At 40.8% G+C, this 25,060-nt stretch overlaps 1 protein-coding gene across 2 annotated transcripts in view; it reads right to left on the bottom strand.

Moving 5' to 3' along the window:
- numbl (NUMB like endocytic adaptor protein) overlaps window positions 1-25,060 on the bottom strand; it is a 46,332-nt gene that overhangs the window by 10,866 nt on the left and 10,406 nt on the right. Inside the window, exons 1-2 of one of the 2 annotated variants that reach the window (XM_063017225.1) lie at window positions 13,688-13,869; window positions 3,625-3,775 (exon numbers count right to left, since the gene is read on the bottom strand). In XM_063017225.1, the coding sequence (XP_062873295.1) occupies window positions 3,625-3,775; window positions 13,688-13,728 (192 nt within the window). In that variant the 5' untranslated portion in view covers window positions 13,729-13,869. Of the gene's footprint in view, window positions 1-3,624; window positions 3,776-13,687; window positions 13,870-25,060 lie in introns of those variants that run through there. The other variant, XM_063017226.1, reaches the window with a different exon arrangement.

Below are 25,060 nucleotides of genomic sequence, written 5' to 3'. Positions count from 1 at the left end.
AGCAAGAGACAGAAATGAGATGCTCAGTAACTGAGTTACTGTAGGTTAAAATAATCTAATTATTTAAGGCTTAGTAATTAATGAATTAAGGCACCGCAGGCACCGTAAACTGAGTTATATACTATACAGTCTATCTATAGTACGTACAGTACAACCCAGCAGTAAAACAAAACATCGTTGTGGTGAGGCAATTAATTCTGAGCAGGTCCGGTTTATTTTATGTGATTATGTGTGCAGAAAGGAGAGGATCCATTAGAGAATTAGATCTCCGTCTTCCTGAGATTCCGGAAGCCTGAAGCTGGCAGAGAAAATGAGGCTGAATTTAATTATGTTTGTCTGTTCCGCGATATGTCCTTCACATTCATAATGAGAGAAGATATCCATAAGAATGAGGAAGAGATCCATATATGGTCAAAAAATCTATGCATGATGTACTATTATGTAATATTACAGTTTAGTAAGTAGTTGTATTAAGTATATTATGATGTAGCCGCTCAGGTGGCGCAGAGCTAAAATACGCTAGCACACCAGAGCTGGGATTTTGAATACATCGTATCGAATCTCAGCTCTGCCATCCAGCTGGGTTGGGCGGCTATATGAACAACGATTGGCTGTTTTTCAGGGATGGGATGAGCCAGACCAGGGCTCCTCGTAACTGGTGCAATTACGACCTCTGCTGGCTGATTGATGGCTCTCCGTGCAAAAGGCTGATCCGCATATGAACTCGCCTCATGCAGGTAAAAAGTGGCAGTCGGAGTGTGTTGTGTGTCAGTTGCGATGCTCCTCAGTCAGCAGTGGAGGATTGTAGAGGTAAAGCGTAACACAACCAGGGTAATTGGATATGACTCGATTAAAGGATAAAATTGGGGGAAAATTTTGAGAAAATATACAGTACAGGCCAAAAGTTTGGACACACCTTCTCATTCCTGTGGTTTTTCTTAATTTTTTTTTTAATTTTCTACATTGTAGATTAATACTAAAGACATCCAAACTATGAAGGAACACATATGGAATTATGTAGTAAACAAAAAAGTGTTAAACAAACCAGAATATGTTTTATATTTTAGATTCTTCAAAGTAGCTATCTTTTGCTTTAATGACAGATTTGCACACTCTTTGAAATTTTCTCAACCAGCTTTATTAGGTTTCCACCTGGAACGGTTTTCAATGAATGTTTGTGCCTTGTCTAGAGTGAATTTTTGGAATTTGTTGCTTTTTTAATGTGTTTGAGACCATCAGTTGGGTTGTGCAGAGGTAGAGTTGGTAAAATATAAAACATATTCTGGTTTGTTTAACACTTTTTGGTTCACTACATAATTCTTCATAGTTTGGATGTCTTCAGTATTAATCTACAATGTAGAAAATAAAAATAATCAAGAAAAAACATTGAAGAGAAGGTGTGTCCAAACTTTTGGCTGGTGTGTCCAAACTTTTGGCCTGTACTGTACATATATTTATATATATATATTATGATGAAATAAACTATGATATAATAATAATATGGTAATAATCTGAATATGATAGTAATAATATAATAATAATCTGAATATAATAGTAAAAATATTATTTCTACTATATGATAACAAAACTTTGCATTTTTTCCTAATTTTCCCTCCCAATCTAGTCGTATCCAATTACCCGATTGCATTTTGCTTCCTCTCTACTGATGCCAACTTCCACCCCTGACCAATTAGAGCCAAGACTAACATACGTCTCCTCTGACACATGTGGCTGATTACCTGCTGATTACCTGATCTTGTGATTACCTGCACAAGGTGAGTTCATATGGAGCTCAGTCTCACGCACCAAGAGTCAAGCACTGATCCCATTATCCCTCGTCTCTAAGCAAGTGCCATTTATCAGCCAGCAGAGGTCGTAATTGCATCGCTTATAAAGAATTGGTGTAGGCGCCCAGCCTGCCGGTAGCAGAGCTAAAATACGAGATGTCAGCTCTGTTGTGCTAGCATATTTCACTGCTGCACCACCTGTGCACCTCACTGCATTACTAAAGAGTGACATAAATTAATGTAAACATTGTGTTTTATCACAATTGTACTGACAACATTACAGTATCAAACAATGAAAATATTATCTTTTAAGAACTAAGGCAGAAATCTTCATATATACTTGATTCTTATATATACTTGTCAACTCATTTCAGTACCAGAGACTGGAGTACAGGATCAATATCATCACAGCCAAACTCAAACCGACACTACCCAAACTCAAACTGTGTGCTCAGCCATGCTGATTTTCAGGTCTGCTCATAGCCAACTTTTGCCAACATCTTTCCTTCAAGACCAGGGGCAATACCAACAGGGAGAAAGATCCTTTCTATACTGGCTCTGTTGGTCAGTGTGTAAATGGGTAAAAGGGTGTTTGAACACAGCTGGACCTGCCCAGACCCTGTCTAAGCACTGCAAGGATAGTATTGACTTTTAAAGCTTTTACCACACAGATTCTATCAGACTTATTTCAGTCTGAGTCCATTTAGCTTCATGGTCATGTCCATTAAACAATCACTTTCCTATACTTAATCCCCCTGGACTGTCCATTAATGCACAGGACTTCTATCTGAGGAACCATAAATAGTAGGACAAGGACACCACAATTTCTGTGTAGCCTTGACAGCATTAATAACATAAATTCATTCACTATCCTGGTGAGATTTGGGAAGGGGTCGGGGTATATACCTCAGAAACACAGGATGCAAGGTGGGACTAGACTCTTAACCTCTTAACCATATACAATTACATTCACACCTAGGGACAGTTTAGAGTAAAACACCTACGTGTACACAGGCCAAACACCATATGGACAGGAACTGAAACCAAGGTCTATGGAGCTGTGCAGCACCAGTGTTGTATTGGCAAATATACACTATCTGACCAAAAGTATGCGCCCATTCCAAAGTCTTTTTTTCCTTTTTTCCCAATTTTCCTCCCAATCTAGTCGTGTCCAGTTACCTGATCACATTTTGCTACTTCTACTGCTGATGACCTCCACTCCTGACTGGGGAGGGCTGCACCAACACATGCCCCCTCTGACACATGTGTAGTAGCCACACGCTTCTTTTTTACTTGCACTGGGTGGGTTTATATGAAGATCCGTATTGCTCATTGAGAGTCACACAGTTCTCCATTATCCCATGTCGCTGTGCAGGTGCCATGTATCAGCCAGCAGCTTTCGAGCAAGCCAATCATTGTCCAAAGACGCGCCCAGCCTTCCGGTAGCAGAGCTGAGATTTGAACTCACCCCCGTTTGGGAGTGTAACAGCCTTCACCCTTCTAGGATAGCATTCTACAATATTTGTGAATGTTTTGGTGGGAACTTGTGTACAGTGGTGTTCAGTGGGGTTGACGTCAGGGCTCTATGCTGGCCAATGGGAGTTCTATTACACAAGCACACAGTCATGCTGGAACATGAAGGGACCTTCTCCAAACTGGTACCACAAAAAAAGTTGGAAGCATATTGTTCATTTTTAAGCAATGGGTGTGGCTGACGCACTTAAACTCAAAGGTCGTCCACATACTTTTGGCAACATAATGTAGCTCATTATCACCAATTATTAGCTCATGTCCGTGACAGCTGATTAGGGGTTGAGTTTGAAAACGGTCTTCTTACCCGGACTGCGAAGCTGCATTTTCCTTTCCGCACGGCTTCTTCGTCGGACTGCCACTGGTGCGGTCGGCTGGCCTCGGGCACGTAGGTCGGTTTCTTCCTGCGCAAGCTCTGACGCAGCTTGTTCATCTCCAAGCTCTCAGGCTCCCAACTGCTGTGAGGAAGACGAAAAAATGGACACCAGTTAGTATTTACCTTCGGAAACCCATGTTTCTCTTGGGGTCACCAAGTCTCCAAAACTACCAGACGCGACCTGTTATTTGTATTTTATTATTAAACAATGCCTTTTCAAACACTCCAAAGGCCATGGGACCCTGGCTAGGGTACACGGCATCAAAAACTCCATAAAATTGGGGAAGTCAAGGTGCACTAATCAGTGCGCTCTCAGTGCCGGTCCCAAACCCAGATGAAAGAAGAAGGGTTGCGCCAAGACGGGCATCCGGTGTAAAAACTGTGCCAAAGCAGGTACGCGAACCAGAATTTAAAAAGTAAAATAAAGCTATCCATCTGTTCCCCTTCTTGCAATGTTAATTTCATCTACTGCATAACAGAACGTGACAGAATCAAAGCATTCTCTCTAAGAAATGCTAAACACAGTTAACAAAAGAAGGCAGTTTCCTGTTAAAGACTACACAAAGCATGGTGAGTAAAATTTCACAATGGCTGTAGAAGTTTAGAAACAAACACTGCTTCCTTTCTGTTTAGAATAGAGGATCCGTTGAAATGTAGACCGCCAACAATCTTGAAACTGAAAGACGACTTTAAGTTTGACGTGTCGATTGGTGCAGCGGTAGAACAGGCTAGCACAACTGAGCTGACATCTCGAAAAATCTCTGCTCCGGGCTCCTATCTGGAGCCGCTGGAGCCTATCCCAGCTTTTCAATGAGCACAAGGCACACACACACACACCCACCCATTCACCTATAGGGCAATTCAGTGTCTCCAATTAACCTGACTGCGTGTTCTTGGACTGTGGGAGGAAACCGGAGCTCCCGGAGGAAACCCACGCAGACACGGGGAGAACATGCAAACTCCACACAGAAAGGACCTGGACCACTCCGCTTGAGGATCGAATTCAGGACCGTCTTTCTGTGAGGCAACAGTGCTACCCACCGAGCCACCGTGCTGCCCCACTTGTACATCTTTATACAAATTACAAATCAATGACAATTTATTAGCATTTGAATCCGAACTCTTTGGAAAAATTGTGCCGCACTGAATGCTGGGATTGCCTTGAGCGCTAAGGAAGTATCCGATGCTCCTTAGGATGTGTAGGATGACGTAAAATGCTGTCTATGTCGAGAGCTCACTAGGTTTTCAGACAGACCCCATGCTTTGTGCACAGGCATGACAACAAATTTAAGTAATAATAAGTAATTTATAAAATGCATTTTATACATGTTAGCAATAAATATAGCTGAAGTGCCTAACTTTGGTAATAAAAATGAGCCACTACCATATATGGTGTAATTTCACTTAAACAGCAACAGTAAGAATGATGCTTTGTTTTAGCTAATGTGCTAATAGCAGCCTGTTAGCTCATGCTACATGCGATTTAGCACTGTAAGTGAGCTATGGTAGCTCTCTTCTTAGATATTTCAAAGCAGAAAGGGGATGAAGATCCAAAACTAAATAAGGGAAAGAGTGAGACCGAAAAGAGAGAAGGATTTATGGGAATACACAAGAGAGCTTTAGAGCCGTAGTCCTGTTTTCAGTCAGGCACTGAGAACCCTCATTCACTTCCAGATCTCATCTGATTGAGGTCACTGTTGTAATGCACGACCGGCTCTCAGCACCAGTACCAGACACTCATTAACGACTAGAAAAACATTCAATGACAAGTCAAACACTCCAACAGACATTAATTAAAAATACAAAACAAACTAGACGAAACCTAAACTGTTTTATGGCCGAGTCATTTGAAAGAAAACAGACTCTGTCCCAAATATATGACAAAGGCAACATACAAGACTCGCCAACACCACCCTAGAACCTAACTGGATGTCTGCGTAGCAGCAAACGGGAACCAGCTGGACAGTGAGAACAGATGTTTGTTTACATCACGAGTTGGCGCTCACAGTGCTACACTGTTCTCACACCCAAGAGGCTCACAGTTTCCCCACAGAATTGTTGTAGGGTTATGGTGTGTCACAGGTAGTGTTGATGCTGTACACCAGCGGTCCCCAACCTTTTTAGCACCATGAACCGGTTTCATATAAGATATCATTTCACGGACTGGTGGTGGCGGGTGGATTTAAAATAAAATGATGCAACGAGCATAATCAAAAACACATAACAATGTATAACAATGCGCATAACAATGCTGCTCACCAATGATAGACAATCAGTGGGAACCCTGAGCTTTTTTTGCTGTAATGAGGGGTGATAGGAGACAATAACACCCGAAGTGTGTTCCTTATGTCCAGTCTACTCCGTAACTTTGTTTTGGTTGCCGTCATTGCAGAAAATCCTGCTTTAGTTACAAAGATAGGATGTTGGAAATGGCCCATATGTAAATGTAAATAAATGACCCACTGGTACCAGTCAGTGGCCCGGTGGTTGGGGACCACTGCTGTACATCTCTTAGGTTCTAAGGAAACTGGTTTAATACTTGATATCAGTTACTGTTATTGTGGAAACAAGAGTTTCCTTTAGGTATTGGCAGTAGGTTTTATATTGGCAGGCCATTTTATTTTCGCACCTATGACAGAATGAAAGAGTGATTGTGCAATGCTGTGTGGTCGTTTGGTGCCCAGTCGAGGTGTTTTTGCCTTTTGTATTGAACAGATAAATAAGGGCGCACAGATTTACTGATGCGAAGCACACAAAAAGTACTACAGTAACCCCATTGTGTAAAACTAGTGTTTGTTCAGGGTTCTTTATGGCTGAAAATGAGTAATTGGGGCTCTTGCATTGGCATGACATAACCGTTGTCCAGTTTCTCTTGGGGATTACTGGTTTGCTTATTAGTTCTGTGGCTCTAGCAGGACTTTGAGGGGTGAAAGTACACTGTAACCACTTCAGCCAAGCAGGAGAAGAACTGTGCCAGGATTATGGGTGGGTCATGTTGGATTAAATCTTAGAAAAATAAAGAGAAAATGTAAACTCCTGGCTCGGACAACTTGTCCAGCCTACGAGGTGGAATTACGATACAGGCATGTGGAAAATGACCACAGATTTGGATACTAGATGTTCTGCTCATTTACTGTGAGAAATAGCCTTTCCTTTGAGGAGAACTCGATTGGATGAACAATTGCCCACATCAGCATGTGAATTTACAGGAAAATGAACAATCAGCAGTATAGAATCATGCCGTTAGTCATGATGGCCTCATTCAGAGAGGTTCCTAATCAGAGTTCCTTCAGCAAGAGACCAAAGTATAGAAAATCAAAAAGACTGCATCCTCATAACGCCTTATTTAGATAGCAGCTAGCCATCTAACCACCATTCGCCCTATATCTAGACCTGGACCAAAAATATGTAGACACCGAGCGAGGACCTTAGACATGGTTTGACACGATTGGAGTGCAGGAACTGACCTCAACATTAGTAAACACCTTTGGGGATTAACTAAAAGTTGTAGCCTACCGGGTAAGGTACTGGGCTAGTAATCAGAAGGCTCAAGCCCCAACACTGCCAGGTTTCTGCTGTTGGGCTCTTGAGCAAGGCCCTTAACCCTCAATTGCTCGCTTTGGATAAATATGGAGCTCAAACGCTGCCATAAGTATCTGAATCTGAATTTTATAAATTTGAAATATTTCAATCTGAATTTTATACATTTGAAATATTTCAATCTGAATTTTATAAATTTGAAATATTTCAATCAGAATTTTATACATTTGAAATATTTCAATCTGAATTTTATAAATTTGAAATATTTAATGGCGTAATTTATAAATTTGAATTTTAACAATGCTTTTTTGTGATTTGAACTTGTGAGGTGGTGCAATTTGCTGTTGAAAAATTTTCATTTCAAAATTACAACTTGCAATTTTCAGATTTTACAAATTCAGATAAAAAAAATTCAGATCTCTCAGATTCAAATCTCAGAAATACGAATTCAAGCTTGAGGTGAAACATCCGGGTTTCCCAGGAAAAGTAAACTTTCCAGAGCGATTCGAACGCAGCATTTAACCAATCACAGCGCTGCCTCACCTGCGTTCATGTCTGTGGAGGAGAAATGAATCCCAATGAGGAAAGTGCATCCAAAGTTCTTCAGATCCACACAGTCAGCTAATTATTTATAGTTCTGGTAAATACTCAACGTGCTTTACGGCAAGTTTTATATTTTGCGTTATGTAACGCTGGTGGCATGATAACGCGCGGGGTAAGGTTAGTTAGCGTTAGCTAGCTTGTTGGTAGTGGTTAGCTAAGAGTTTTGCTTGGCATGAGCTGGTCTGAGTTTAGGAAGGCATGGATATTCCGTTGCTTGCACATATTAAAACGGGGAGTTCAGAAATGTTGTGAAACTTCTTTCCTGGTGTGCCGTATAGCACTTCAGAGTTCAGTCTTTACCTCATTTACCTAACACACCTGGTTCGACTCATCTGGTCAGTTGAGGTTGACACTTTGGATGCACTTACCTCATTGGGATTCATTTCTCCTCCACAGACATGAACGCAGGTGAGGCAGCGCTGTGATTGGTTAAATGCTGCGTTCGATCGCTCTGGAAAGTTTACTTTTCCTGGGAAACCCGGATGTTTCACCTCAAACTTGAATTCGTATTTCTGAGATTTGAATCTGTGAGATCTGAATTTTTTTTATCTGAATTTTTTAAATCTGAAAATTGCAAGTTGTAATTTTGAAATGAAAATTTTTCAACAGCAAATTTCACCACCTCACAAGTTCAAATCACAAAAAAAGCATTGTTAAAATTCAAATTTATAAATTACGCCATTAAATATTTCAAATTTATAAAATTCAGATTGAAATATTTCAAATGTATAAAATTCAGATTGAAATATTTCAAATGTATAAAATTCAGATTCAAATACTTATGGCAGCGTTTGAGCTCCATAGATAAAGGTGTCTGCTAAATGGCGACAATGTAAATGTACAAAAAATAAATTATATATGAAGGGTAGTTGTAGTCTAGCGGTTAACTGTCAGGTTGCCACTGTTGGGCCCTTAAGCAATCCCCTTAACCCTTAATTGCTTAGACAATATACTGTGACAGTACTGTAAGTCGCTCTGGATAAAAGCGTCTGCTAAATGCTGAAAATGTAAAATGTAAACTAAAACGTTGATTGCAAGCCAGGACTTCCTGTCCAACAACAGTGGACAACAGCTGGACCTCACACATGTTCTGTGAAATTCAGACTTCAAGGTTTGTGTTTAGCCATTTAACATTTTTCATTCACATAACATTTAAGTGTCTCACATTTACTGGTTAATTTGCACTATGAGGTGGTCCTAGCAATCCTACGGCAATTTAGTTGGCAATCGCTTAGTCAAAATGCCCAAGATGTTGAAGTCTAAAGCAGCCTAAAACACTACTCGGGTAACTGAGTCTGGAAAACTCCCAACCAATACTGTGGACGCAGAGTGGGGGTGTCAAAACACGGACAAGAATTTTCATATTTGAGACCATCGCTGGATGTTCTAGGTTTACACTCAACCATTAGGCTAGGCCGTGTTGTGTTTTGTAGCTTCCATTTATTCTATCATTCAATTTATGGGTGCTATGAAATAAAAAGTGAAATTTGGCACTTTTCTTTAAAAATCTGTGAAATCTGTGATTTTTGAAAAAGCACATTTACTTGTGAATTTAGTAGGGCCCTAGTTATAAAGGAACACTAAGAGAGAGACAGGAAAAAAGCATCGGAGGAGAAATGTCTCATCCATCATGACTGACAACTCTTATATAAGCACTACGTGACATCAAGAGAGAGCCAGATAGACATCAACAATAAATTCCCAACCAGATCCATTTCAGTCCTCTGTTTACAAGAACATGCCAGATAAAGTCAAATCCCTCACTACACCGCTGCTGACAAAACAGCATTTCAGTGAAACGGCTTCCGATGTGGAACAGTTACACGCTGAGCTATATAATCGTCGCTTTCAGGGAGGACTGCCCGAATGCATTAACACCGGCACCGCGGGTGTAATGGTAGCTTTTCGGCAACCCGACAGAAGCAGAGTTACCGTTAAGCTGCCCTCTAACCGCTTTCACTGAGCCTTAAATTGCTAATAAAGAGATTAGAGTCGAAAAAACTACCTTCGCTCGTTTATTTCAGTGGCTTTTAAAGTCAGGCTACAGGGTTCTGTGATGTTGGCAAAGCTGATTTGCAGCTTCCTGAGGTGGAACCGTGCTGCTAATTAAACAGGTTAAAGATGCAGTATGTGACCTTTTAGTGATTCTGTGATTTGGAGACCCCACTGGTGGAAATGAGTTACTGCAGCTTACTGCAAGTTTATAAATTAGAAGCACCATGTCAGTACACGTTTACAATACCAGCTGAATACAAGTTGTGCAACCAGGGCATACATAATATAGTCAAAAATATGTGGACATCCGTTGTAAATATTGAATTTGAGGGTGTTAGCCACACCCCCTGTTAACAGTTGTATAAAATTAATTAAAGAATATTAATGATATGTTTCGGTGGGTAGCACTGTCGCCTCACAATTCACAAAGTGGAGCAGTCCAGGTTCTTTCTGTGTGGAGTTTGCATGTTCTCCCCGTGTCTGTGTGAGTTTCCCCCGGAGCTCCGGTTTCCTCCCACAGGCCAAAGACATGCAGTCAGGTTAACTGGAGATACTAAAATCATCCTAGGTATGAGTGTGTGTGAATGTGTGTGTGTGTGTTTGCCCTGCGATGGACTGGCAACCTGCCTTTCTCCCATTGAATCGGACCCACCACAACCCTTAATACGTTAAGCGGTGGTCAAACAGACACTGAATGAATGAATAGGCCAGTATATGTTTGGTTACTGTGGACCTGGATGGGTGCAGTGCTGGAGATTACACCAGAGATAATCCTGTTAGGTTTTGCAAGGTCATGGCCAGTATCACATAACACAACGGCTCTAAGGACCGAGTTGTGAATACGTGCTGATGTAAACACTCTCCCGAGATTAACTCCATCAAGTTGACACCAAATCGAGTAAAACATCTGACATGCTTTTTTAATCCAGTCTCAGAGATATATAGGCACCTAATTACGGGTCTGTCTATAAACTGAGTGAGCTGCCTTGCTTCCTACTGCCTACCCAAGCAGCTACCTAAGTAGAGAGGATTCTAATAAGACATCAAACTCATGAGGCAGATTATTTAAATGCACTACTTTGACAGCGAGCATTATGAGCATTAACATGGAAATGGTCCGCCCTTTTGTAGCCTCCACTCTTCTGAGAGGGCTTTGTGAGGTTAGGAACTGTCAAGACTGCCATGCAGTCAAGTACTGCCATGCAGCCACTGTTGGACCCTTGAGCAAGGCTCTTAACCCTATCAGCTCTAGGGGTGCTGTACAATGGCTGACAGTGCACTCTGACCCCAGCTTCCAAACAAGCTGGGATAAGCGGAAAAAAGCATTCCATCATACTGTACATTGGTATACGTATATAAGACAATTACAGGCGTTCTATTTTAAATGAGGCTAGAGGTCAGGGTTCTATGCAGGGTTTTGAATTTAATCTACATCAGCTTTAACTTTATGGACCTTACTTCATGCTGGGGCAGTAAAGAATCCTCTCCAAAATGTTACCTCAAAGCTGGAATTTTTTCCATCCAATGGCTGTCACTGAAACACAATAACTAAAATAAAGGGGTGTCCAAATAATATCGGCCATATAGTGTTTCAAATGCTTTAGCCTGCAGTACAAGACTAGAGTGCACTAAGCTGCTAAACAAATGAGCTTTAACTGCATCAAGAGCTTTCCTTGCAACATCTGGACTCAAATACCTCACCCACTTCTCGTAACACAGCTGCCACACCCGGTTAAACAAGAACATGCATTCAAGTTTGTTGTTAACTGTTCAAAGTCAAAAGAAATCAAGACAAAAATAGTTGCATGTTGTTGGAAAACACAATAAGGAAACGTTCTGGTGATGTTTAATACCGTGGACCACCATATAAGAAAGATGCTTCTGAGTCTGAGACCATCTACACACAACTGATCCACATAAATGACATATGATTTACTGAACGTCCACTTTATTAAGATCCACTGCACAGCTCATTCATGTAAATATCCAATCAGCCAATCATGTGGCAGCAGCCCAATGCATAAGCTTGTATAGACCAAGGTCAAGAACCTACAGATAATATTCAGAATCGTCAGACTAGACATGCTGATTTAAGTATGTCAATGCTGATCATCTGAAAGTTTTAGCACAACAGTATATAAAGTAAAAAAAAAAACATCCAGTGAGTGGCAGATTAGCAGGTGGAAACACCTTGTTAGAAAGAGAGGTCAGTGGAGTATGGCCAGATTGGTTTCAGCTGACATAAACTGCCACTCCTCTTTTATTATTATTATTATTATATTAATATTGTAATTATTATAATTATCTTTATTGCAATTATTGTTAATTGTAATTATTATTATTATATTGTTATTTTATTATTTGTAATTATTATTGTAATTACTTCTATCATTAATATTATTATTATTGATATTAATGTTAATATTTTATTATTTTTTATTATAATAATTTTACTGTAATTATTATTATTATATTAATATTGTAATTATTATAATTAATATATTTATTGCAATTAAATGTTATTTGTTATTATTATCATTATTATTATTATTATTAATGGTATTAATATTGTTATTTCATTATTATTATTTTTTATTGTATTTACTTCTGTTATTAATATTATTATTATTACTATTGTTATAAATGTTATTAATGTTGTTATTTTATTATTTTTCATTTATTATTATAATAATTTTGCTGTAATTATTATTATTATTATTATTATTGCAATTATTATTTATTGTTGTAATTATTATAATTATATAATGGTGTAATATTATGTAATTATTATTTTATTTTTGAACTTGTACCCTTTTCATTTGGATCTGTTAGTGTATGGTTACTCAGCAGCTGCAGATCCCTGCTGACCTAGGAGAGCCACAGACTAAAAGTGCAACTGTTGGCCAGTTCAAGCGTCCAATGAATGGTTATTAGTCCTCAGGTCAGGCAACTACGAAGGAAAGTATGCAGATTTATATGTACCCCCACTGTAACACCAAAAGTATTATGACATCCTATTTCAAAACTTGTTTTGCAGCTATAACAGCCTCCACTCTTGTGGGAATTCTTTTTAACAACATATTTGAATTTGAAGGCCTGGGGTTGAGGTCAGTACCACCACTCCGCAGGGCACTTGAGCACATCAGACAACCATGCCCTCATTGACCTTGTTTTGTGCAGAGGGTGCAGTCATGCTGGAAAAAGAAAGCAAATTTCCCAAAATGTTGCCATTAAGTTGGAAGTTGGAAACATATCATGTATATATTCCAAATGATTTTATTCTGTTCGCAATGGATGTGAGTGAAATGCCTGAATTTAAAAATTTGAAGGGTTGTCCACATACTATTTGCTTCTGTTCTACATTGCTGCTATTTTAAGCATTATACCAATAACAAACTGATCATTCATGAATGATAATACATACAGGTTCATTTTTAGTTTAGTTTAGTTAGAATTTGGCATAATTTTGCATCCCTGATGCTACCAATATTTTTCCTGACAGGTCAAACACTACAAATCTTTTTTTGGTCTTTATATGTCTGTATAACATATGAAAATATATTTATGTGCTGTAACAATGACAAATGTAACATTGCACACAGAGCCTCTGTGCAGACTTAATAGCTCGGCCAGTAAAATGAGGTAATCCCACGATTTGGTACATCAACTTCGCCATTAATCAGCTCCAGACAGAAGAGGACAGACAGACCCGCATGTAATATTCTTATGACCGATTTTAGTGCCTATTCCGCATGCCACCTACGCTCCCACAAATAAAACACTCGCACCAAAACATCAAACCCAAAAACGAATCAGCCTTGCCCTACTGGAACTCAATCCTCAGCTGAATACTCACCTGCCCTCCCCCGTCTCGTCCATGTCATTACTGAAACTCATCCCAGACGGCCAGACGAATACCCAGACAGACGACAGGACATAACCGATCGAGCAGCCGATGATCTCCAGGACAAAACGGACGCCTGCAAAATCCTCCACTTAGTCCCGGAGATGGAGGCGACCACACCTCTTCTGGAGGGATCAACTTTGAGGAGGCGACAAAAACACACACGCTCCTCCTCGCCAACACACGCACCCTTGTCTCTGGCTTCGGAGGAACGGCTCAGTGTTCCGTTTCTTTGGAACGCGTTGGTGTTCGGAGGAGGGGGGGAAGAGAGAGAGAGCCAGGCCGAGGGAGGAGTATAAAGATTAGGGACAGTAATGACACACTTCTACCATCTGTGTAGAAGTGTGTAGGATATCTGGGCTTTCTCTATCGCTTACAAATAAAACAACTACATAAGTATGTGGACACTTGATCATGTGCCTGTTGGATATGTCAAACCATAGTCAGTAAAATGAAGTTGCAATATATTTGACTTTATTTGACATTTAGCAACTGGGGAGGCTGAAACACCTGACCTAAATAATAAAAGTGTACACATATATTAGGTACATTATGTGGCCAAAAGTATGTGGACACCTGACCATGTGCATGTTGTAAATTTCATTCCAAATTATTAAGTATTAATTTGGAGTTGTAATAGGTGACGTAATATAATGGATTTTATATACTTATCAATGAGGGTCATTAGAACACTTAAGCTTTATAATAAGGAAGAGTGTCCACATACTTCTGGCCATATTGTGTATAATTTGAGGCAAAACGAATAATAATAATGACATGGGCTATACTGTCCTAGGAGATCCGCTTGATCTTCTGGAGCTATACAATTTAGGGCTTTAAAGGACTTTACCGAATAGTATCATAAACTAAATGAAATCATACATACTAAAAGGCCAAAAGTATGTGGACACCCCTCCTAATTTTTCAGTTTATTATTATTATCAATTAAAATAATAATAATAATGGCATGGGCTTTACTGCCCTAGGAGATCAGCTAGATCTTCTGGAGCTAAGCAACTTTGGGCTTTAGAGGTAAAAATGAAGTAGTGTAGTTGATCCATATTTTACTGGATAGTAGGATAAACAAAATAAGAGCATATATACTATTAGGCCAAAAGTATGTAGACACCCCTCCTAATTATTAGGTTTTAGGCATATTACGCATTACTTACTGGAATATAAAATCATATATAGATCATTAATCACATACTCCTAAATTGGATGGGAAATGCTATGCCCCTGTGTACAAAGCAAAGTCCATGAAGACATGGTTTGACACATTTGGTGTAGAGGAACACCAGAGCCCTGACCTCAAGCTGATTCAAGACATTTTGGATGCATTTATGTATGTTTATGTTGATTGTAAGCCTGACTTCTCATTCAATATCAGTGGATTAGCGTACTATCGCTCTTTTTGATGGAATGGGCTCAAATTCTCAAAGACACACTTTTAACATTTTGTTAAAAGCCTCTAATAGGCCCAAAGAGGCCAAATATACATTAATGTCCATGGTTTTGGAACAGAATTTCCAACAAACTCATGATAAGTAATCCATATCATTTTGGCCATGTAATGTATGACCAGATTGTCTTTTACTTGTGTAACATTTTAAAACAGCATCAATCACATCACTGTACTAAACTGATTCAAAATGCAGTGGTTCTCAACCAGTGGGGTCTCAGTGAACCCAGAGGGGGGTCTCATTGCATTTGATAAAGAAGAGTTAAAAGAATCGCATGATGGGACAGGAAAATCAATAGGCAAATAGGCATACTGGAGATTTCTTGTGATGTCAGGTACCTGTAGCCTACGCTGGGTCTTTAAGAAAGGACAAATATTTGATTGCCCACCTCAAAAGTGCAGAGGATAGTTACTACACATTATTCTGATTTGGTTCTAGATGCAGATCCCACTAAAGTAGACTCAGGTGAGGAAGCTTTCACCACCAGTTTAACAGAAGCCCACTACATCGATCATAATAAAAAAATACTAAGATATATACCTTTATTATGGGGAGTCTACGAGAAGCCAAAAAATTACCTGCTATCCACTGGAGAGGAAATTCTGATAATTCACAATCTCTGTAAACCCAGAGACACTTATATAAAGGCCTTAAATTGGCAGCAAACTTGCATCCTGTTATGTAACGAAACTTCCAAAAATGTAATAAATTGCTCTTTGTTTTTATCAGAAAGTCGTGAAACAGCATTGCAAATTAATGGAAATATATTGCCTTCAGACTTAGAGAATTAGAATTATTTACTCTTTTCATAAAATTTAAAGGCCCAGCCAACCAGTGGCAGAGCTAAGATTCCAAACCTTTGCACATGCCACATTTTGTCAGTTAAGGACCTGTACATTAACACTTATTCTAAAGAAGATTTCTTTTAAATGTACTTTGGCCAGATGTGCCCAAATCTTTGCATTCAAGTGTATGCACAAACCATTTCAGCATTGTCTAGCTTTAAGAGCTGACCTGGCAACTCTGGTGTTGATATTACATAACATTTCTGCATTGAAATTCACTAAATTCTTCATGATTACCATTTTTAATGCATTTGTCTGAAGGTTGCATGTCTGTATGCTTGATTTGTAAGCCTTATATCAATAGTTGTGGTAAAAAATAGCTGAATCCACCAGTTTAAAGAAGCGTCGACATAATTTGGCCATATGGCATAACGCCTTGCTTACTGAAATGTGTTGCTGGGTGGACTGACGTAGGCGGATTGATCGTGTTCTGCGGAACGAAGCCGTCCCAATTTCTCATGACCCAAATGTACGCCCACCAGCAGAGACGGTTCAATGTGTACACACGGACACCTAACCAGACTGGCTATGTCCTCAACGCCGCATAGCCCGGAGTCAGTGAACAGATGGGCCTTGGATGCATAAACACACTTACAAAACAGCGTACTTGTACAAAAATGCTACGACAGGGCCATCACTGTGGTAAAAAAAGTGACTGTGGTTCTTTAGGGATAAAGTAAATAAGGAAGCAGGGTCTGTAAAAACACACTAGAGCTCTGCAAATATAAGTGTGGTTTGACATGATTCCCAAACAAAGACATGGTCAAGAGCTGGTCCAAAACACACATAAACTGTGGTTTGTGGATATGTGAGAAAAACCCTTGTTGTGTGATGTCATTTCCTTTAAGTTCCTTTTTTTTCTGGTGAAAAAAGTCCACGCCCACACCAGTCAGCAGTTCTGGGGTTGGACTATGGTGGGCGGGGTCGACTTTTAAAGAAATAACCACACTTTAAAGCGTTCTTTGCTCCTTATTAACATTACTGCTACACCTGGGGTACAGCTTTTTTAAGCTAACCTCAGCCTAGCTCTGGGCTAGGTCCTGTCTTTCTATTTCTAGCTTTCTTTCCAGAGACCAAGTGGTTTTTTCCCCCTCACTCAGTATCTTGCGTTCTTATCAGTGTTAATTTCGTTGACGAATGATTTTCGTCATAGTTTTCGTCAACGAACCTTTTTTTCATGACGAAAACGAGACGATGACTAAATAAAAACTACAAAAAAAGATAAAAACTATGACGAAATGAATGGACACTTTCGTCAACGAATAAAAATTAGACGAAAATGTTTGGCAGGGACGACATCCAATCAGAACTGATTTAGTTTTGTGGAAGGTAGGGACAAGTTAGGAAGAGATCCAATCAGAACTACTTTAGCGTATGTGGAGGGGCGGGACAAGCCGATTATCCATCCAATCAGTACAAATCTTTTGCAGTACCGCGGCAGAGCCGTAGATAGAGATAGCTCTGTACCGCGGTAAGTCCACACTCGCACAAGTTTGATCTAAACCCGGGAACACCAGACTAGCCTGTGAACTGTCTTTACTCATGGAACTAGGTTAACTCCACAATGTCAACAGGGAGAAAGATGAGAGCCGATATATGGACACATTTCTCATTTGACGTCGTGAAAAACAAGACGATATGTGTAAACCATGTGGGGCGATCCAGGGTAAAAACAACAAATCTGAAACATCTGGCACCGCTGGCAGTATAATGGCAACATAATGTCACAGCTGCTTTTATGGTACCCAGTTTTATAAAGAATGTAAAATGCAATTTGTTATGAACAATGCATATATTTTTCAGGCAGAGCAGGCCTACTGGTCATTAATATTTTGTTATTGTTATGCTCAATAAGCAAGGTCAGGTAAATAAAGATGTTTAAAATAAGTTAAATCTGTTTTTGTGTGTATTGCACATTCAAACATTAATAATATTCCATAACTGGTTAAAATGTTTCATTTTGTGTAAGTGTATATAATGACAAATAATTTAAGGGAAGTGATAAAAAAGCATTTACATTTTACACCCTTTATATTTATTTTAGGGCGGCACGGTGGCTAAGTGGGTAGCGCTGTCGCCTCACAGCAAGAAGGTCCTGGGTTCAAACCCCAGGTGGGGCGGTCCGGGTCCTTTCTGTGTGGAGTTTGCATGTTCTCCCCGTGTCTGCGTGAGTTTGCTCCAGTTTCCTCCCACAGTCCAAAGACGTGCAAGTGAGGTGAATTGAAGATGCTAAATTTGTCCATGACTGTGTTCAATATAACCTTGAGAATCAAATAAACTTGTGTAATGAATAACTACCGTTCCTGTCATGAATGTAACCAATGTGTAAAAACATGACGTTAAAATCCTAATAAACAAACAAATATGTATTTTAGTCGACTGAATCGACTGTAGATTTAGTCGACTATATTCTTATGATAATTAGTCGACTAAAACTAGACTAAAACTAAAACAATTCAGATGACTAAATTATGACTAAAACTAAATTACATGTTAGTCAAAAGACTATGACTAAAACTAAATCAAAATTTGCTGTCAAAATTAACACTGGTTCTTATTGGCTGTAGCTCGACACCGCACTCACTGCCAGTCATAACCTGGTCGCAACACTTCTCCCACTACAGGATCTGGAGATATTTGGAGACGAGATATTTTTCTTGAGTCTGCGAATGATTGGTGAGCTTCTCGGATCCCGTCTTTGAGCAATCCACACAGCAAAGTGATCATGATCGGATTTTCAAACTGATTTGCCTCCAACACCTGTTGGTGTGCGGAAAATCAGGGCTAAGACTCCTCTGTTTACTCTGTTTCCTCTCCCATACATAATCTCAACATCTCAATTTAGTTCTGTCCCAAGTGTTTTTGATCTTACTGTTAAACGTTTGAAGAATCTATTATTAGTAGTAAACAGGTCGAGCGCTAACACCACTCCCTTTACATTTCAACTTCCCACTTCGATTCATTCCTTATTACTAACCTCCTCGACTTTCTCACCTCTCATCCGCCTCTTTTATTCCTCCATCTCTTCAAAATTCCGTTTGTTATGCAGGTCATACAAACGAGGAAGGCATGCTGTGACTGGTGTCAACAACAACAGCCCCGAAAGATGACACAGACATATATACGTATCTCCCTCTTTCTGATGCCTGGCAACCATCTCTCGTGGCAACAGCAGCTATGGCGGGCGTCAGGGCTGAGTGGCTCTACCAGGTAGAGGAGACTTGGGCAGACAAGCAACGTGTCTAGTGCCAATCGCAGATTCTTGGCACAGGGGTGCGATCCTTTTAAACTTGGCCACTCGATCGTATTTTATAACATACAGTGGAGGTCAAAAGTTTTCAGACACTTGTAAAGGGCTGGAATGTTAATGATTTCTGCATCAGTTTTTTGGAACCAGGTGATTAAATCCCGGTCCACCCCGACTGTAGACGAAGGCGTAGATCTTGGAGGTTCTAGGTCATAGACATTTGTGGAGATCAGGGATGTTGGGTTGCTGTCGTTCTGCATCTCTCGTCCGATCACTCAGGTTTGTTGACGGTGGTGAAAGTGAGCGCTGACATCCTGTGAAAGCCCTCATGACATGTTAACTGCTTGCTCTCCCTTTTAGCTATGCTGTAATAATTAGGGCTCTCTGCCAGCCGCTAATGCTAGCAGTTGCAAATCTGCTGAGGTAACTGAAGTTACAGTGCCCACTTTCCCCACTGTCAACAAACCTGAGTGATCATACACACGTCTGTTACCTTTTACCCCATAAATACACTCTTGCCCAGCCTCGCCATGTGTGAGCAGAGAGAAAAGAGACAAGTCCACAGATGGCCCACAGCACTCCTAGGAAATAACCACACGGCTGTTCGATGGCTTGTGGCATCCAGTGCAGGCAGCAGGGGTGGACAGTATTGTCATGCTAATGGAGGGGGGGGACAGCTGCTTTGGACCACATGGTAATAGTAAACGTCATTACACAAGAGAGATTTAGTGAACCCTGGTAAATTCATTACTAAATCTGAGCTGGTAATATTCATACCGACTCAATCCGTCTTACTGGATGTGACTGTGTGATGTGCTGACGAGGTTCATGATCAACACAGAGCAGCAGCAGTATGTAGCTGTAATCTTGTGCATTCACTGTCCACCATGTTCATCCAAAACTCAGGAATGTTAATGTAGGTGTAACGTTAATGTTTTGAGTTGGGGAAACAAGATGGGGAGCGCTTTAGATTGGCTTTATGAGATAGTGCCACCCAGAGTTTAATTGCAAGCCAACTTCATCCAAAGCAACTTACAATACAGTGACAGTACACATTTTGAGCAATTGAAGGCTAAGGGCCTTGCTCAAGGGCTCAACAGCAGCAACCTGGCAGTGGTGACTTTTTGATTACTAATCCAGCAACTGTTGTGCTACAACTGCCTCTGTTATTATGTTATTTCTAACATACCTAGTGCTTATACATCAAGTTATGTATTGAGCCAATACTTGGAAGTCTCAGTATAGGTCAGGGGTGTCCAAACTATGGCCCGCAAACCATTTACCTTTTTTGAAATGGCCCGTGGGTTGTAGCTTGGACATCCCAACCTATACTGATACCTCCTAATATTGGTTCAATACATGCCTTGGTGTAAGAGAACTAACAGCTAACAGAACCCAATGGATCTTCCAATTGATGTTATATTTTCATATCACCCAACGTGTCCTCAAAATAACTTTCCATCATTAGTCACCCTGGAACCTTCAACTTATCCAAACGAGACCCGATCGACTGATGTTATTTTGAGAATTGACAGGAATTTGATGGCAGTTTATATCTGTAGTGTAATGGATGCTCTCCATAAAGCAGCTATAACATATTGATCTGGACTAAAAGGAAGCGATAGAGCAGGCAGCAGAGGACTGATAAATGGCAGGCTTGGAGGCCAGCTGTCTCGAGCGTTTAAGCAGGCAAAAAAAAAAAAGATGTGGATTCGTTCAGGCCTTCCGAGCAGCCCGAGATTATGTACACCGTGAGTGCTGGAGTGGAGAAGCTATAAAACGAAGACGTAAGAGAAGTACATCAATGCGAAAATGCATTCGGGATCGTCGGCAAGGGAAGGGAGGCTTCCTGAGAGTACGCTGAGCGGAAGGAGCGACGGGACTCCTCCGGGAGCACTTTCAAGAACTTTTTGGGAGGCCAAGCAAAACAATGGATCCCATCCAGTAAGTGTGGCAGGACAAAAGCTGGGGTTTGAAGTGGAGGAGGGGTCTGGTGGGGTGTGAAGGGATTAAAGCATTAATCACAGATGGCCTCCGCATCTCATCTTTTCACCGAACCCTTCGGACAAATAATCGAAGGAACGCTCCACTTGCTTTTGTCAGCACGTGTCTGTCAGGCAGAAGCGTGTGTTGGGCACAACGGCTGGCGCACAAAGACACGTCTAGCCCCCCCCACTTCCCCTTCAACCACACCAACCCCAACAAATTTTTAAGCCACGCGCTGCTGTTGGAACAACAGGACACATTTGTGGAATCAAACTGATATCAGGTTTAGGCTTAAGATTGTAATCTGAGTACGTTTTTTAAAGACTCAAAGCTAATCGACAGCTTTAGGAATAACCCCAGATTACACGTTTGTATAGAAAGTGTGGCAGACTATTGTCTATCTGCCAGGGCGTGTGCCTACTATGTGTGTGTTTGTTGGCCCAGTGAATGCATATAGGCTGAGGTTAATTCAGCGTAAGGGAGGTCACCTACAAAAAAAAGACAAGTGAAAAACCTAAACAGCTGGGACACATTTATAGGGATACAATAAAGTAGGAGAGACTCAGAGGCGGAGGGGAAATAACAACAAAAAAGACTTTCTGGTCGGACATCTTTTTAGAAGTCTCACAGGGGTCCTTTGTTGTGGCAGCTGGTTTTGGGGAGGTCAGACGAGCTGTGCTTCCACTGACCCTTCAGTCCTTCCCTTGTTCTGTTCCTTCTGCTAAATATAAGCGGGGGCACTGAGGAAGTCTAGAGAGGCAAGCCGAACTCCTGGTTATAAAAGTGCGGAAACTTTTTGAAGATCCCTTGTATAAGTACACTCTCCCAGGACCACTACAGAGTAGGTATTATTCGGGTGGTGGATCATTCTCAGCACTGCAGTGACACTGACATGGTGGTGGTGTGTTAGTGTGTGTTGTGCTGGTATGTGTGGATCAGACACAGCAGCGCTGATGGAGTTTTTAAACACCTCACTGTCACTGCTGGACTGAGAAAAGTCCACCAACCAAAAATATCCAGCCATAAGTGCCCCATGGGCAGCGTCCTGTGACCACTGATACCACAGCAGCAATAGATGAGCGATCGTCTCCGACTTTACATCTACAATGTTAACCCAACTAAGTAGGAGTGTCTAATAGAGTGGAAAGTGAGCGGACACAGTATTTAAAAAACTGCAGCAGAGCTGCTGTGTCTGATCCACTCATACCAGCACAACACACACTAACACACCACCACCATGTCAGTGTCACTGCAGTGCTGAGAATGATCCCCAACCTAAATAATACCTGCTCTGTGGTGGTCCTGTGGGGGTCCTGACCATTGAAGAACAGGGTGAAAACAGGCTCAAAAGGTATGTAGAGAAACAGATGGACTACAGTCAGTAAGTGTAGAATTATAAAGTGCTCCTATATGGTAAGTGGAGCTGATAAAATAAACAGTGAGTGTAGAAACCAGGAGGTGGTTTTAACGTTATGGCTGATTGGTGTGAATTTTGACCCTCCTGCTGAACACAGTCAGTTGTTGGTGAAAACAATTACATTTTGTAATGTCTTATTTAAGGATCATTGTTTATACATTTATTATAAACATCGGCAAGACATTTGTATGTTTTATTAAAATTCAATAAATAAAGTTCAATTAATAAAAAAAAGTTGGCACTGAGGAGTTGTCAGAGTTGTAAACCTTACATCAGGCTTCTGACTTGTTAAGATGCTTGGAATGGGCATGTCAGATGGGTGGGCACAGGCTAAAAGTCACTCTTAGAAACAGAACCATCTGAACTTTACACCCACCTCAGTGATTACCCAGTAAAGATGATAAAATGAGTGTGGAATGGAACCTATCTAGCACTACAATAGTCCCTATTTCACCAAAAAGTCATACCCAACAGCCTCTCAGCTTTGTTCTCAAGCATCCCCCTGTTTTTTTCAGTGACACCGCCACACTTCCCTCTGCGTTTGGTGGCTGATTGATTTCTTGTTCAGTGGTCTATTCATTTAGGGAGCTCTTTGCATAATTTTCATTGCTTCGTTGCCCTTTAGGCGTGTTTTTCACAGCACTGAACGCTCGTTTAGCATCTTAGCACGCTCGACTCCAGCGCTCTACCGCCCGAGCAAAGGTCCTGCTTAAAGCTAGTTCTGTTTATTTAATTCGTGTGGTTCTGTTTATTGAATTTTGGTTATTTGATTCTTTAGTTTTTCTGTTTTCGGTTAAGTTTTACCTCAGGCTATCAGGTCAAACTTGAAACTCAGACGCAGGAGTTTTTAAGCACTTTGTTGTTAGATAGAAGTGTGGTACTGAATCTTCGTCCTCTTGTGAATATTCCCATAACATTTAACAAAACAGAGTTTAAGCATTTTTTGACCTTGGTATTGGTACTTTGGTGTCGAGAGGATACTTTTAAATCTTGCATTTAGCTTCTGGCTAAATAAGCACTTGTACACAGCAGTTTGAAATTTCAAATCGCTTAACTGGTTCACCAGAGGAGCATTTCCATTACTTTATCAATGGCAGCCATAACAGTATTTACCTGCTTAAACATGCTCGCTAATACACTGACCAGGCATAATATTATGACCACTGACAGGTGAAGTGAATAACACTGATTATCTCTTCATCACGGCACCTGTTAGTAGGTGGAATATATTAGGAAGCAGGAAAAATGGGCAAGCGTAAAGATTTCAGCGAGTTTCACAAGGGCCAAACTGTGATGCCAACACTGTGATGCGTGTGTATCGCTTACCTGGGGAACACATGTCACCAGGATGCACTATGGGAAGAAGGCAAGTCGGCGGAGGCAGTGTGATGCTTTGGGCAACGTTCTGCTGGAAAACCCTGGGTCCTGCAATCCATGTGGATGTTACTTTGATATGTACCACCTACCTAAGCATTGTTGCAGATCATGTACACCCTTTCATGGAAACGGTATTCCCTGATGGCTGCGGCTGGTTTGAGGAGCACAACAACGAGTTTGAGGTGTTGACTTGGCCTCCAGATTCCCCAGATCTCAATCCAATCAAGCATTTGTGGGATGTGCTGGACAAAAAAGTCCGATCCGTGGAGGCCCCACCTCACAACTTAGAGGAGTTCAAGGATCTGCTGCTAACATCTTGGTGCCAGATACCACAGCACACCTTCAGGGGTCTAGTAGAGTCCATGGAAGGTGGTCATAATGTTATGCCTAATCGGTGTATAAAGCTGCTGCGCTCTGGAATCCAATATTGATATACTATCTAATTTGGTGTGTTATGTCTATAATACAAGCATTTATTTTGTGATGTGCTTCTGCTTCTTTCCCAACTTTCCACTTTATCCAGTTTCCCAGCAGATACACTGATGTCTTTAGCCCGGCTTAAGCCTCACTTTACAATCAACCCCCAAGTACGCGCTGTTCCTGGAAGCGAATACTTCCATTTTGCAAGCTGTTAAGAGATCAAAAGCGCCAGGCTTAAGCAGGAGGGAAATAGAAACGCTAATATCAGCGGCAAGCTGCGCCCAAGGAAGTATTGATTGAGGGGAAAAAATGAGGGAGGTAGGGAGTGAGACAGAATGTACAGAAAGAAAGGAAAGAATGCTGGATTCTCCCGGGGGCTCTGCAGTCGCTTTCTCTTCTCTTGAACCATTTGCATATTATTCATCTACCCACTACCAGTCACTGTTTTGCTTTCCTGGTCTTCTACAGTAGAACTTTTAAGGTCTTGGCTGTGAGGATTCGCTTCTTTTCAGTCATCATTAGTGAGCTTGGGCACTGACATCAATCAATAACCCCTGTCAACCCATCAGT

Source organism: Trichomycterus rosablanca, chromosome 20 (genome assembly GCF_030014385.1).
Source record: "Trichomycterus rosablanca isolate fTriRos1 chromosome 20, fTriRos1.hap1, whole genome shotgun sequence".
NCBI lineage: Eukaryota > Metazoa > Chordata > Actinopteri > Siluriformes > Trichomycteridae > Trichomycterus > Trichomycterus rosablanca.
Note: the sequence above shows the minus strand (reverse complement) of the source record. Positions and strands in the feature narration are given on the sequence as shown.